At 32.6% G+C, this 14,900-nt stretch overlaps 1 protein-coding gene across 5 annotated transcripts in view; it reads left to right on the forward strand.

Moving 5' to 3' along the window:
* Lrba (LPS responsive beige-like anchor protein) overlaps positions 1 to 14,900 on the forward strand; it is a 701,372-nt gene that overhangs the window by 543,826 nt on the left and 142,646 nt on the right. For all 5 annotated transcript variants that reach the window (XM_071614622.1, XM_071614623.1, XM_071614624.1 and 2 more), the window contains 2 exons: positions 681 to 821; positions 1,842 to 1,961. In XM_071614622.1, coding sequence (XP_071470723.1) covers positions 681 to 821; positions 1,842 to 1,961 — 261 coding nt within the window. The remainder of the gene's footprint in view (positions 1 to 680; positions 822 to 1,841; positions 1,962 to 14,900) is intronic.

Raw genomic sequence — 14,900 nt, forward strand, 5'->3', positions numbered from 1 at the left:
CTGCCTCAGCCTCCCAGGTAAATGGGAGTGCCATGACACCCATCTTTTTATTTTTTTAAAAAAATTATGGATGGATACAATACCTTTATTTTATTTTTTTTATTTTTATGTTGTGCTGATGATGAAACCCAGTGCCTGACACGTGCCAGGAAAGCATTCTGTCATTGGGCTATAGCCCAGGTCCTCTAGTTACATCTTAATCCTTTTATAATCTCTTCTTTTGTACTAATTACCCCTTCCCCAATTTTGTTGCATCCTCTTCCCAAAGCCCATTACAGTGCAATCCTCCAGCTTCAAGACTGAGTCTGTGGTTGTTGATTCAAATTAACTTAATAGAATTTTATAGGTAATTTCTGAAGTATTGCATAGCTAATGTTCACTTCATGTAGTTGTCTTTATGAGATGCTTATTTTAGACTGATGAAGAACCTATGTGCAGCAAAAACTGCACAGGTTTATCCATAACAGGTTTATCCATCCACTTACTTATATGTATATTTTTAACCTGTTTTGAAAAATAAATTTGTTTTTCCATCCACTCTAATTGTAATACTTTGCTTTAGTTTAAGTAGTCTATATTTTTAAAACTTATTTTCACACTTACTAATAGGATAACATTAGAAGAAAGGAAGAGACAAAGGATAATTTCATTTATGTGTCTTGTTTTCTCTCCATTGGCAGCCAATAGGAGCTTTGAATCCAAAAAGAGCAGCATTCTTTGCAGAACGTTTTGAATCATGGGAAGATGATCAAGTTCCAAAGTTTCATTATGGTACTCATTACTCAACTGCGAGTTTCGTTCTTGCATGGCTGCTAAGAATAGTAAGTTCATGTGAACAATAAACCATGACTAAGTATATTGAAGGTTGTAGAGACTATGCAATGATTAGAAATTATCAGCACCTTTTATGAATGCTAAAAATCTTTTGAATGATTGAGGTTCTAGTTTTAAGTAGCTCTGTATCTTATGTAATATGTATTTTTGTAACATTACTGTAGAATTGCCTTAAACCTATTTCACTTAGAATTCTTCGAATTTTTTCTTCAATTTGTCTCTTCAAATTGTTGCTTTCTTATCAGATTAACAAGTTCTTTTTTCAAAATAGTCTGGTAAAATAAGAACTAAATAGGAGTTCATTAATGCAGGCATATAATCTTATATTTGGGTGCTTCAGTTGCCCCCAGTAGAATAAGGTATGTTTGTAGGTAATCAACACTATTGCGTGTATTGATAATATATTGGTCAAACAAGAAATCTTTCTGTAAAATTTAAAGGTGATTCATCTACTGAAAAGTAATTTCTTTGGGAAAGCATTAGCAGCACATCATTAATTAAAGCTTGTTACAAGGGTACAGGCAGACATAAATCCTAGAAGTAATTTATAGTGCTTAGCTAATTTCAAGCAATTAGCCACTAATATGTGTTTAAGTGTTCTTTAACTAAGAGGAGCTTTTAAATGTTTCAAACATTTTTCTTTTCTTAATCATAAGTTAAATATTGGTAACAATAGGAAAATTGCATAGTGGACTATTCCCTTGTACTATGAAAAAAATGCATCTAATATATCTGAATGTTATTAGTAAATTGGTCTTGGTAAGGAAGAAAATCTGAAGAAAGTGTTTCAATTTTTGGAAATATTTAGAAATATTTCTTCTGAAACTAAAACAATTTAAGAATGCTAATATAATAATTTAGTTGTAATTCCCATTATATGTATATCTGTATATATTTCTAGCTAATACCTATTAGTAATTAAAATATTTAGTTGCAAAGATTTATAAAAAACATATTTTTATGCTTGAGGGAACATATGGATTCTTTCAATTGCTTATTTTTTTTAGGAACCTTTTACAACTTATTTCCTAAATTTGCAAGGAGGAAAATTTGACCATGCAGATAGAACTTTTTCATCAGTTTCCAGAGCATGGCGAAATAGTCAGCGTGATACATCTGATATTAAGGTACAAAAAAATGTTTCATTGTACAGTGTTTACTGCCTATGTGTTCCTTGTTCAATGAATGTTAAAATTTCTCTCCTTCAATAATGCCCCATTTACTGAGGATAACCTAAGAGCTTGAGGCATTAATTAATGGCCGAAAGCCACTTAAAAGAAATTTCTTTCAATTTTTTTTCTGTGTCTGTTTCTACCTGCCTGTCTGTATATTCTGAATATTTGTCTACTGCCTGTAGTTAGAGAATGGGTTTTTTTTTCCTCTCTCTTCCTTGAAATCTTTTTTTTTTTTTAAGGAAAAATAAAGAAAGTGTGATCGATGTGATAGATGGCTTGTAAGGCATTACACTCAACAGAACTTCAAACTCAATAAATCAATTACTATTGTCTGAAAAATACTGTGAGAAAAATCTTAGGCATATCCCATGTCTCCATTGTTTTTGATGAACACATATTAGTTGTATATATTAATGAGGTTTGGTGTGGTATTTCCTACATGTATACAGTGTTCTCTGATGACATGCTTCCTCCCTTTACCACATCCTCCCATGCCTTTCCCAGTCTCTAATAATCATAATTCTACTTTCAGGTTGACTTTTTTTAGCTTACACATATGAAAGAAAATGTGCAGTACTTGCCTTTTGGTGTCTGGCTTAATTTCACTTGACTTGTCCTCCAGTTTCACCCATTTTGCTGCAAGTGACAGAATTTTATTTTCATGACTGAATAATACTTGATTGTGTGTATATACCACATTTTCTGTATTCATTCATCTGTTATTTGGCACCTAGGCTGATTCCATATCTTAGCAATTCTAAATAGTGCCACAATAAACACAGGCATGCAGGTTTCTCCTTGGTATGCTGATTTCATTTCCTGTGGATAAATATCCAGTAATGGGATAGCTGAATAATATCATAGATCTATTTTTAGTTTTCTGAGGAACCTCCATACTGTTTTTCACAGTAGCAGAAATAGTTTAAATTCCTACCAGTAAGTAGTGTTTAAGAGTTCGTTTTCTACATATCCTCACCAGCATTTGTTATTATTATTTTTAACATAGGCTTTCTTACTGGGATGAAATGGTATCTTATTGTATTTTTATTTGCATTTCCCTGATGGCTAATGAGAATGATAATTTTTTCATGTATTTATTGTATTTGTATTTATCTTTTGAGAAGTGTTCGTTCAGGTCATTTGCCCAGTTTTGAATTGGATTACTTAGGGTTTTATTTATTTATTTATTTTGAGTTCTTTATATACTTGGACTATGAGCCCTCTGTCACGAAAAGATGCAGGCTGTCTCCATTCTGTGACTGTTTCCTTGCCATGCAGCAGCTTTTTAGTTTGACATGATCATATCTGTCAGTTCTTGCTTTTGTTACCTGTTTTTTTAGGGCCCTACCAAGAAAATAATTTCCTGTACCAGTGTCTTAAAGTGATTCCCCTGTGTTGTCCTCTAGTAGTTCCAACCTTCCATTTAGGGATTTGATCCTTTTGAGTTGATTTTATATGGATGAGAGCCATATTTCTATCCTCGAAATCATCATCTTTACCTGCTGTTTATTCTAAGCTTGTATCAGTCTCTGCTTGGTCAAGGACAATACTATTACTAAAGGAAAATCAGAGTTCTATTCAGGGGTAGAGGGTAGCTCAGTGTTTGAGCACTTTCCTGGCATATGTGGGACCCTGGTTTTGATCCTGTATCAAAAAAAATAAAATTAAAAGAAAGAAAAAAAGAGTTCTTCTAACTGTATGGTATGTTCCTACTACTATAGAACATCAACATTTTGCTCAGTAGTTAATGTAATCCTCATTAGACTTTTGATTCTACTTTCAGAAGTAGTTATGTATTTTCTTGGTATAATCTCTTTAGCAGAGAATTGTGTTAGATATCACTAAGTATAATGAAACAAGCCTATGGTTTTTTGAAGTTCTTTATAGTCACACAGAAGAGTATGACTTATACTTAAATAAGTTTACCATGTGGGAGAAAACAATAAGTACCACAAGAGAAACATTGGAGTTCAAAAGTAGCAAAGTTACTTTACTGATGTTGTACATTACTATAGAGTACTTTTTAAATGTTCAGTACAATGATAATTATATTCCACTTTTAAGTATTTAATTTTTAAAATATATTCATATCATTTTCCTTATTGTGGAATACAGCATTACGCATACCAAAAATACTTTATTGCAGAAGATGCCATTTTATACAAAAATAATCTTTATGTTGGATATCTATCGATACATTACAAATAATGTTTTCTAATATATTCCTGAAGTTGTATATCATACTTTTTAAGAATCATTAATAGATAATCTTGAAATGGATAATTAAATAAAATTAAATATGAATAGTTAAGAGATTTAATAATTGTTTAATTCTACCTTTAATTTCAAAATTCTTTCATTTCTTATTTAACTCATGAGAAATAATAAAAGATATAGATACATGAAAACATTGATAAGCCTTTTTGTCATCAAAATGAAGGCTTGTGAATTTCTTCTATCTAAATTCCTTCATTTGTTAAGTATTTCATGACCAAATTATAACCTCACACTTCACTTTGGTCCTAGAAATATAAACAAAAATTAAGTCATGAATTTGAGAATTATTTTTTCCTGCTTTATAGAAGAAAAAGTAGATATCTTTAGCTTCCTACCTCTCAGTACTAGATATTCCTGCTCAGTGTTTTTATGGTAGGAGGTATGCATGATAGACCCTTATAGTTTTACTGTCTCTTTTTCCTATTTAATCTCAGCCTTTTTCTCTCCATATTCTTTAATCAGCATGTGTTTGGTTTTGTTTTCTTGAATGCCTTCCTTCAAATACCCCATGTGTAAAAGAGTAAAAAGAGACCTAAACTTACAAAACAACTAAAATAAATCTTTTAAAACATTACATGATCTTCTTCACCTTTCTCCTTCCTTATTTTTCTCATCATTCTTATTTCTTCAAAAAAATCATAAAAACTCAAATCCATGTCTCTTTCCTTTGAATGCCTCAGTAGGATTTAATTATTCAGTCTTCATTACTAGAAAAATATTTGAACTTCAGTCCTTGTGAATATACTATTGTGATTTCTAGTTTTCTGGCAGTACTATTTAGAGAATTGGTATGAAGAAGTATAAGGTTAAGGGAAAAGTGGCTTTGTTTGATTTATTTTATTTTATTTTTTTGTTGAGTTAGGGTCAGTGTTGTGTGGGCTGACCTCACATTCCTGGGCTCAAGTGAGCCACCTGCCTCAGCCTCCTAATTATCTGAAACAACAGCTGTTCACCTCTGTACTTAAGGGAAAAAGTTCTTTAAAAATAAAAGTATTTAAAATTCGGAAGTATTAAGGTGATTGGAAACTGGTTAGAAATATAGCTGTATCCTTAAGTGTCATTTCATGTTCAGAAGCACAGAAATTTTCTTCGGTACTAATTTTGCTGAAACCTTCATATTCTTCTAACCAATATGTATATTCTTTTTACCACCTTGTACTCCATTATCCATAAAGTGGTGGCGGGTATGGCATTGATAAGTTACTACCATTTTCCATATCAATAACCAGTTAATGTAGGCCTTATAACTCAGTAGGTTTTAAACTTTGAAAATTATGTAATTCATGGTTACACAGGACATTTAAAGAGCTTCCTGATAGTTAATCTTTCAAAAATCTGAGGGATTTAATCTGGTCTCATTTTTTCTCTGTTTCTTTATAAAGTATTATAGTTTAGTTCTATAGAAAGCATATTTAAAATCATTATAGTAACATAATTAATAAGAACAAATTACTATAATAAGGTAACATTTCATTCACATATAACATTGTATTTCTGATTGAATCATTAATTATAGTGTTTATTCTTATTGTCTTATTGGAGTTTCTAGAAATAGAGAAATGAGAGTAGAGAAGGGATGATAAAATATGAGGATGGAGTAATGGAAACCAGTTTTGAGTGGATTCTAAAGTAGTCCTTGGTTTTTTAATATGCATTCTCTAAAATGTTTTTGTAACATTTTACAAAAAAATGAAATTCTGTGAGGTAAACAGAAAATTTAATTTTTTTCAGACAGAAAAAGTAAGAACATAACTTTGTAGTACTTCAATCTTTTTTGCAGAGGGGGAATTTGAATATCTTAGAATCCCTATTTTATTGAATTCTACCAACAATAATTTTACCAAAAAAGTTATTCCTATAAATATAATTTAAATATGAATTCTCTTTTTTTAAAGAAAGATTTCTTATTAGATGATATCAAAGCAGTCTTTGAATTCTAACATGATTTACCATTTTTCAAGTTTGGGGGATCATTTGTAATCTGTCCACATTGGTGATCTCCATTTTGGGTCTAACTTCTGAATGATGTGTTTTCTTCTGCCTAAAGAAACAACTCAAATCCATTCCCTAATTAGGCTTATCACTATCCAATAAAAATTAATAGGTACAAATGTAAGCCACATACGTTATCTTAAATCTTGTCACATCTTAAAAAGACAACATAAATCATGAAATGAATAGTAATATTTTAAACTTAGTATGTCAAAATATTATTTTAATATGTGGTCAGTATAACATTGTTTATTGATATTTTACATTTCCAGATCACAAACTATTCAGACCAGCCTTATTTCAGGTGTTCTGTAGCCACGTGTGGCTAGTGACTATTGTATTGGGCAGTACAGAGTTATAGCATTGTTTTGGAATCACAGGAAGTGATGGCTTTTCTGCTTATGGAAAGAATGCCTCATCCTCTTTGAGCAAGAGTGTTTCTGATGTGTACTTTATCTAATATGAACTGGCAAGTAGAAGCAATAATATGTAGTCTTGAGGACTGAAATAGAAAGTGTTGAAATTGGTTTGGAGAATCACCACTGTGACATTTTAAGATCTCCAGTAGAAAGTTGTGAAAATCACCCAGGGGTAGGTAGAGTGCTTGCCTGGCACGTGCAAGACCCTGGGTTTGATTCCCAGCATTGCACAATAATAATGACAATTTATTATTATTATTATTATTACTATTATTATTATAAATGACATGAAATAAAATCCTCAATTGATTCTGTGTTTCAGATCTTAAAAATTCATTTAAATTTAGAAACTAAGGTTCAGCATAGATTGCCATCTTTAGCCTTAACCTTGAATTATTATCACCAGATTTTGTGGAACAAATCATAGACATATAAATTGTAAATGAATTTTTCTAGACATTCACATCTAAATGTGAGACAAATATTAAAGCTTTTTCTAGGCTGTTCATTGTCATGGATTTCTTTCCCCATCTCTTGAGGCATCTGTTTTCAGATACCCTCAGTGTCCATAAGCTCAGTCTAATAGTTAGGTCTTACTTGCTGCAGTGTAAACTCTTTAACTTCTTTCCTGTAGAAATTATTAATAATCAGGCTTAGAGAGTGGAAGGAGTCATAAATGTCATCTTGGTTCATTACTTTGGAAAGGAGGCAGTAGTAAATGGATCTAAAATGGAGATTATTGGAGAACCATATTTTTCCAGTAGCTGAGATTTATAGAATAATGTATTACTAAAACATAACCGATGCTAAAGTAAAGTGAGAGGTAAAAGTTAGAGGCATCCTGAGATAGCATTTGCTTACCTAAATATTTCAAAATTTACTTATATTTTTTTAAAAATTTAGTTTGTCCAGAGTCCGGCCCTAGTTGTGCTAGCGTACCAGATGTAATCCAACCTTTGCCTTCAGCATACTTTTTCACTAGGGCAGAATCTGGGAATAAACAAATCCCTGTGATTAATGCTGCTCTGTGGGCCCATTGCTATGGCATCTGAAATGAAGAGAAGAGAGAAAAAGAGGAAAGTCAAAACCAGTGATGAGGACCCTTATATTTTATTAAGGAGGTTGAACTTTATTCGGTTGGCAGAGGAAGAGAGACCTTGGTAGGGTTTGGAGTGAGGACAGATTTTGTGGTTTGTAAGAGACAACTGTGAGTGGTATTGATACATGCGCTATACTGTGGACAAGCTGTTAAGGTAATTAGGTAAGAGGTGGTGGAGGTTTAAACTTGAAGCATGCAACAGGGCTACAGAAATGTGGGGGAACCTTAGACGTATAGAAAGTAACTGTTGGGATTTGATGATTGATTTTTTAGATGAGAGAAGAAGAGATTAAATTTGGCTTGGGTAGAAATGTAGAGAGCACAGAAGAAAGAGCATATTTTGTTAGGGCCAGATATTTAATTCCCTGTCTTCAGGCAGAAAATTTCCTGTAAGTGAATTAAAATCCCCCCAAACATGATGAATTCTTAGTCTTTATTGTTTATTCACCATATGTACTATACAGTAGAGAACATTTTTTTGAAAGGGTAAGATAAACATTGTTTTTCTCATATCTCTAGATGAGAAAGACAGGTATACATGAAATGATTTTAAATATAAGTTAGATTGTGACAAGTACTATAATAAGATAAAAACAAAATGAAATTAATTTTAACTGGTAAAGGTGGGATCACTGTGACTTCATAGAGGGATGTTTGAGCTGTATCTTAAAGGATGCAAAATACTTTTTTTTTTAATTTAGGACACTAAATTAAAATTAACTAAACTCCCAAATTTCCGTCTCTAGCCCCTATATTTCTTCTGATGTCTGACTCTGTCCTCACTATTTCCTTTTGAATATGTAAACATATCATAACTTTAACATGATCTTCATTCCTTCCAACCTGCTCTGCTCAGTCTTTCCCATGTTAGTAAATGGTTTCCTGTTTGAAATTATGAACTGGAATCCTTATTTTCAGACTTTATATAATCTACCCTTCTCCAAAATCCTACTACCTCTTGCACTCTTCTCTGTTGCCCTCTCTTCACTCACTTCTTAACCAAGCAGGGCCTCCTTGCTATCCTTTGCATACTCCAGGCATTGTTCTTACTCTAGGACCTTTGCTTTTACTTTTACTTTCACCTGAAAACATTCCTCCAGATATCTTCTTGGATCCATTCTTCATTCTCTTCAGATCTTTACTCAAATGTCATCTTCTCAGTAAGGCCTTCTCCTCTGTCTTTCCTATATAAAATTACATTCCTCACCCCACATACTTTTACTTTCCAATTTCATTTTTCTTCATGTCACTTGCCATCTGACATACGTTTATAGTTGTTGATTTATTTATTATGTTTTTATCATAACTGAAACATGAGATCCATGAAATTTGGGAAGTGTTCTGCTCATTGGCTTATTCCTAGAGCTAAGAAAAATGCTTGAAACATCATAGGCATTAAAGTAAATACTTATTAAATTAAGATTTGATGAATTGAGAAAGAGTATTCTGAGCAAGGGAAATGACATGAACAAAGTCCAGAGAAAATACTTGGCACATTGAGGAATGCTTACTGATCTGCCAATCAGTCTATGTTCTTGAAGTGTAGTAAACACTGAAAAGGGGAGATACTGAAAGGCATTCAGGTCTGATTTAAAGACCTTTGGTAACAGTTTAAAGACATTTGGCTTAATTCTATAGGCCAGTTTAGCAAAAATTTTTGGTAAGCAGTTAAGTGATATTTTTGGCGGTATAATCTTTGAGCTAAGCTCTGTCTTAGCTCCTCCACTCTACTACTGTTGTAGCCCAACAGGAGCTGAGAGCAATACCTAGGCAAATGAAAGTGACTTCGTTCCAGTGAAACTCTACTTGCCAAAACAAGTATCAGGTCATATTTGGCCTTATTCACATATGTAGAATAAAATTAAATCCTAAAAGAGATTACTAAATAGTATTTTAAAGTAAACTACTGTGCAGCAATATTACATGAATTAATTTAAGCTATGAAAATTAACCCTTAAAGTTTTAATTGTACATAAATGTTAAATAATAATAATACAGAGTCAAAGTGATCATAGAATAGTTTTATCTACCTTTTGTGGTTTGCCTTCCTCTGCTATAAGTCAATGAGGAACCATTAAATATTTTTGAGTGGGAGTATGATATCAAAATTTCTATTATCAAAGAAAGAATTTTGGCAGAAATTTGAGAAACAGATACAGGAGGTAGACAAAAATGTTAGGAGGCTCTTTTAGTTAGCTTTTTCACAGCTGTAACCAAAAGACCCGACAGGAACAATTTTAAGAGGAAAAGTTAATTTTAGAGTTCGCAGTTTCAGAGGTCCTAGTCCCTGTGTGGCCAACTTCATTGCTCAAGGCCTGAGGGCAATGGACAGAAAGGCGTGGATAAGGAAGGCAGCTCAGGAAGCGGAGAGAAAGCTTCTCTCACCAGGGACAAAATATATACCCCAGAAGCATGCCCTCAAGTCCCATCTACTCCAGCCACACCCCACCTGCCTATAGTTAACACCCAGTTATTCACAATCAGAGGATTGATGCACTGATTAGGTTAAGGCTCTTATAACCCAGTCATTCCACCTTTAAACCTTATTGCATTGTGTCACACATGAGTTTTTATGGGACACCTCATATCTAAATGATAACAGAGGCTATTACAGTTGGTTGCAAGGGAAGATGGTAAGAGCCTCAACTAGTTAAGAAGCCAAGAAGTTGAATTCAAGAGACAATTAAAAGTCATTCTTCAGGATGTGCCATTTGGTTGACTGTAGGGACAGAAAATCATGAAGATTTTCTAAAAATATGTGAAAGAGTCTGAAAAAGATAGGTTGATAGTTGGAGAAGTAAGAGAGGTAATTTGCTCAATATGGAATGGGGCTATTCATAACATCTTCCTGGAGATTGGGAGGTCTGTCCACATTGTACCTAGTAGCTTCAAGTCATATACTAAGAGTTGTTAATAATTCACTTTTCTACATTGATACAATTAGTACAGAATGAGTTCTTACTGTTAACTTTACACAATAGCCCATGTGGACATCCTATGTGTGGTTGTTTTGTATAATCCATTTAAATTCCTATTTTGGGGCTGGGGTTGTGGCTTAACGTAGAGCGCTCGCCTAGCACATGCGGGATGCTGGGTTTGATCCTCAGCACCGCATAAAAATAAAATAAAGGTATTGTGTCCAACTACAACTAAAATAAAATATTTAAAAATTCCTATTTTTATAATTAATTGTGTACTGTTAAAGGTGAATGTAAAATTCATATTGTTATCAGATTAGGAGGGCAGTTAAATATATTCCATAGTTATCACTAAGTAAATATAATACAATTAAATCCTAAGAGATTACTAAATAATATTTTTAAATATACTATTGTGCTGTACTATTATGTGAATTAATTTTAGCTATAAAAGTTAACCCTTAAAGGTTTCAATTGTACATATATGTTAAATAATAATACAGAGTCAAAGTGGTCATCAAATAGTTTTATTTGTGTCTTGTGAGATTTGTAAAACATGAGACCTTTGACTTGCCCTCTACTACCTTTGAAATCCCAGGGGTCTGCAATCTGAAGATAAATTAGGTTCCATTTTCCCCCTAGCAGCACATCTTTTACATGGTAATACATTCCATGGATGCTGATAGCATCAGTGTTAGGCCCATTTATAAGGAAGTGTTTAGCTACAGTTAATAGAACTTCTTAATGAATTTTTTAAAGCCTTAAACCTTGATAGTATAATAATTTTTATTTTCCTATTAAGAAATATTTTCATCATTAATACGTCCTATTATCAGACATGGTTTTAATTTAAAATTTTTTAAATGCTAAAAGAAAATAAAATCTTACCCTTGTTCAGACATTATTTGCACAGTGCTGGGTTATGCAATCCTTCTATTCTCAATTCTTTCTTTCTTTTTACCTCCTCCTTCTGCTTCCCTCTGTTTCCTTGTATTTCTTTTTTCTTTTTTTTGACATACTCTTTCCATCAGACTCTCTCTCCGCTCACACTCACAACGAATGAGTGAGCTGAGTCACTCCCACTTTTACTGCAACTGTGTCTGTCCTTTGCTTCATACATAACTTCAACAGAACTTGCAGATGTGATGATACTCATAGTTTCCTGAATGATTATAATGTAGACCCAAGTAAGTTATGAATTTTTTTCTTGGCTGGTGATCTTATGATAATTTTTGCTCTATTAAAAAATGGGCCTAACACTGAACTGTCAGCATCCGTGGAACGTATTACCATGTAAAAACACAATGTATTACCATGTAAAAGATGTGCTTGGCATCTGTTCATTGTGTTCATAGATATTGATGTAGCCTGTTACCCCCCTCATATTCATGTGTACACACACACACACACACACAAACACACATTTTTAAACAACTTGTTCCAGAAAAAATTTAAGGTGGGAATTTTATATGTGCCTTCTCTTGTGGGCATTTCAGCTAACCTTTTCTTTGCATTATCTCTTCCCAAATTACCCTTTCCTTGAAGATTAGGGCCTAGAACAGCAAAAGGCCCAAAGAAAATCTCCAGTGCAAACATGGAAATGAAAAATGTTTTGAAAGCAGGGGAGAACTATTTAGAGTATCATAAAATGAGACATGCTAAGTCCTATTGTGTTCTAATAAAAACTAGTGAATTGTATAAAATCTGATGACAATTAGTAGGAATTATTGTCTTAAATATTTTTGTGGGCATATTTATTTTATAAGTAAATTTTATTAACTATTATTAGAATTATGTTAAAGCTTTTATAACTGTGTATAATTCAGTGAATGACCTTCTTGCTTTAAGAATTCGGCCGGTTGACCCTATAATTGGTACTTCTTATCAGGGGTCATATTAATGATAATTATAACAATATCTTGTATGTATGTAGAATTATGTTCTATCTCACATTAGCCTCCCAACATCCCTATGTTTTAGAAAAGATAATTGAGGTGAGTAGGGAGTCACAAAAATTAAATTAATTTAAGAACATATGACAGTAAATTGAGTAGTCTAGACTCAAACCCAATTATTATTTTTGCTATATGATATTGGAACAGATTATCTATTATCTTTTGGTTTGTAATCCATGATTTTTCTTTATATTAATGCATTAGAAATAACAGCCTTATGATTTCTAAAGTCATACAATATTTATTGGGCCTGTCTAGAAGGATTATAGGTTTTTTATTCTCCAATTTAAAAAAGTATTGTTTTTCTTAGCACCTTACCTATTACAGAAGGAGACCCCTCCCCTCTTACCTACTAAATAAGGAAAAACTAAGTATGAACATCAATTTGAAAACTTTTAAATATGTAGTTCATATATAGTGACTATTGTCAGTGCAATTCAGTGTACTTGACCTCTAGTCAATTTTTTAAAAATTTTATTATTTGTGGATTAACAAAGTAAGAACTTACAAGCTAAAATATATCAGGACATAAATATTATCTTTTATAACATACTGTTCATCTACTCTTTTTTGTTCATTAAGAAAGCTTATTTGTAATTTTTTTGACAAAGTATCTTTATTTATTTTTATGTGGTGCTGAGGATCGAACTCGGTGCCTCCTCACTTGTGTGAGGCAGGCACTCTACCACTGAGCCCTAGCCCCAGCCCCAGCCCCAGCCCCAGCCCCAGCCCCAGCCCCAGCCCCATTATTTATAAATTTAACCTTCATAAAAATGTGTCATTTTTACCCAGTGGTGAATTATTGTATTACTTTTATATATAAAATTTTTCTTTCACATCTTTTTACCATCATTGTTTCCAGAGCAGTATACTTGCTATCATACATATATGTTAGTTACCTTGCTATTATATTTGAATTATCAGGATTTTATATTATATAGAGAAGAAAATGTTAAAATTTTGCTCTGAAATAACACCTATTTCTATTTGGTTTCAATTATCTTATTTCTTTAGATTTATAGATTAGTATTTGGCATGTTTGCCCAGATACATTGAAGTGATGATTTTAGTTCAGTGGATAGGATTGGTAACTAATAACAGGAGAATCACAGAGCCTGGCTGCAAAGTCCTGTCATATCAGTGGGGATCATACCTTAATGAAGAAAACTAAAGCATATGTGTGGTCACAACCAATCCTTGTCACTATGCCATGAAAGCCTTGGGAATTTGTGATCAAAGCAATGGGCTTATCCTGAGCAGTGGAATACCCTCTGGTTGAACCCCTCAGATCTTTATTTTAGGAGACGATACACTGTATTTTTGACCATGTCACCTGCCTCTAAGACCCAGCTGCCTAATTAACCAATAGAGATTAAAATTATTGTCAGCAAGACAGAAGAAAATGTGAATTGTGAATATATCTGTCTTCTGTCAATGTTGTTTACTTATCATTTTCCACTGATGTTTTAAAAAATTGCTGAACATGTGTTTTTTATCCAGAGCTGAAAGTTCTGTTGTGATGAATATAAAACATACTTCACTTTGTAAATGTGCATTAAAAGTATTAGAGAGACATAATCTTTGACTGCGTTACTAAATTTCATCTGTCAAAGAAGATAATTTTGAACTGGAATGTTTGGTATTACATCAAGGAATGGTTCTTAGATGCTTTTAGGAATAAATTGAATTCTGCTGAAGAACGAATGTCACTGTCATCTATGGTAAAACTTGGGAAGTATACATACATATTTCTTTTGTTAACATATTGGTGTTTCTGAATTGAGTTCAGCATGTTTATTGAATATTCAAAGGAGATTCAATTCCCATCAGCAGATTTGTTTATTCAGTATTTTCTTATAATGAGATTGCAGTATGTTTTAGTATATATACTCCCTTCTTTACTAATTTAATTATGCTTATTTGATGATGTCCTTTATACTACATGTAGAATCTTCATAATATTATGAAAAATTGTTAATTTGGGGGGAATGTTTATACTATTTTAAATTCATGTTTGTTTTTAAAGTTCCATATGAAAACATTTTTTTTTTCCTTATAGAATAAAAGGCTAAGGCTTTGCAGGCAATCCTTTAAGGCTGCCCACACCTTGACTCTATGTACTCCTCCAACTTTATCTTTCGTGCATGCCTATTTTCCTCTCTAAAACAATTGAATTGTTCTTCACTGATCATTAGAAACAAACTATATGCACACTTCAATCTCTCTCTTTT

This window comes from Marmota flaviventris, chromosome 7 (genome assembly GCF_047511675.1).
Source record: "Marmota flaviventris isolate mMarFla1 chromosome 7, mMarFla1.hap1, whole genome shotgun sequence".
Classification (NCBI taxonomy): Eukaryota; Metazoa; Chordata; class Mammalia; order Rodentia; family Sciuridae; genus Marmota; species Marmota flaviventris.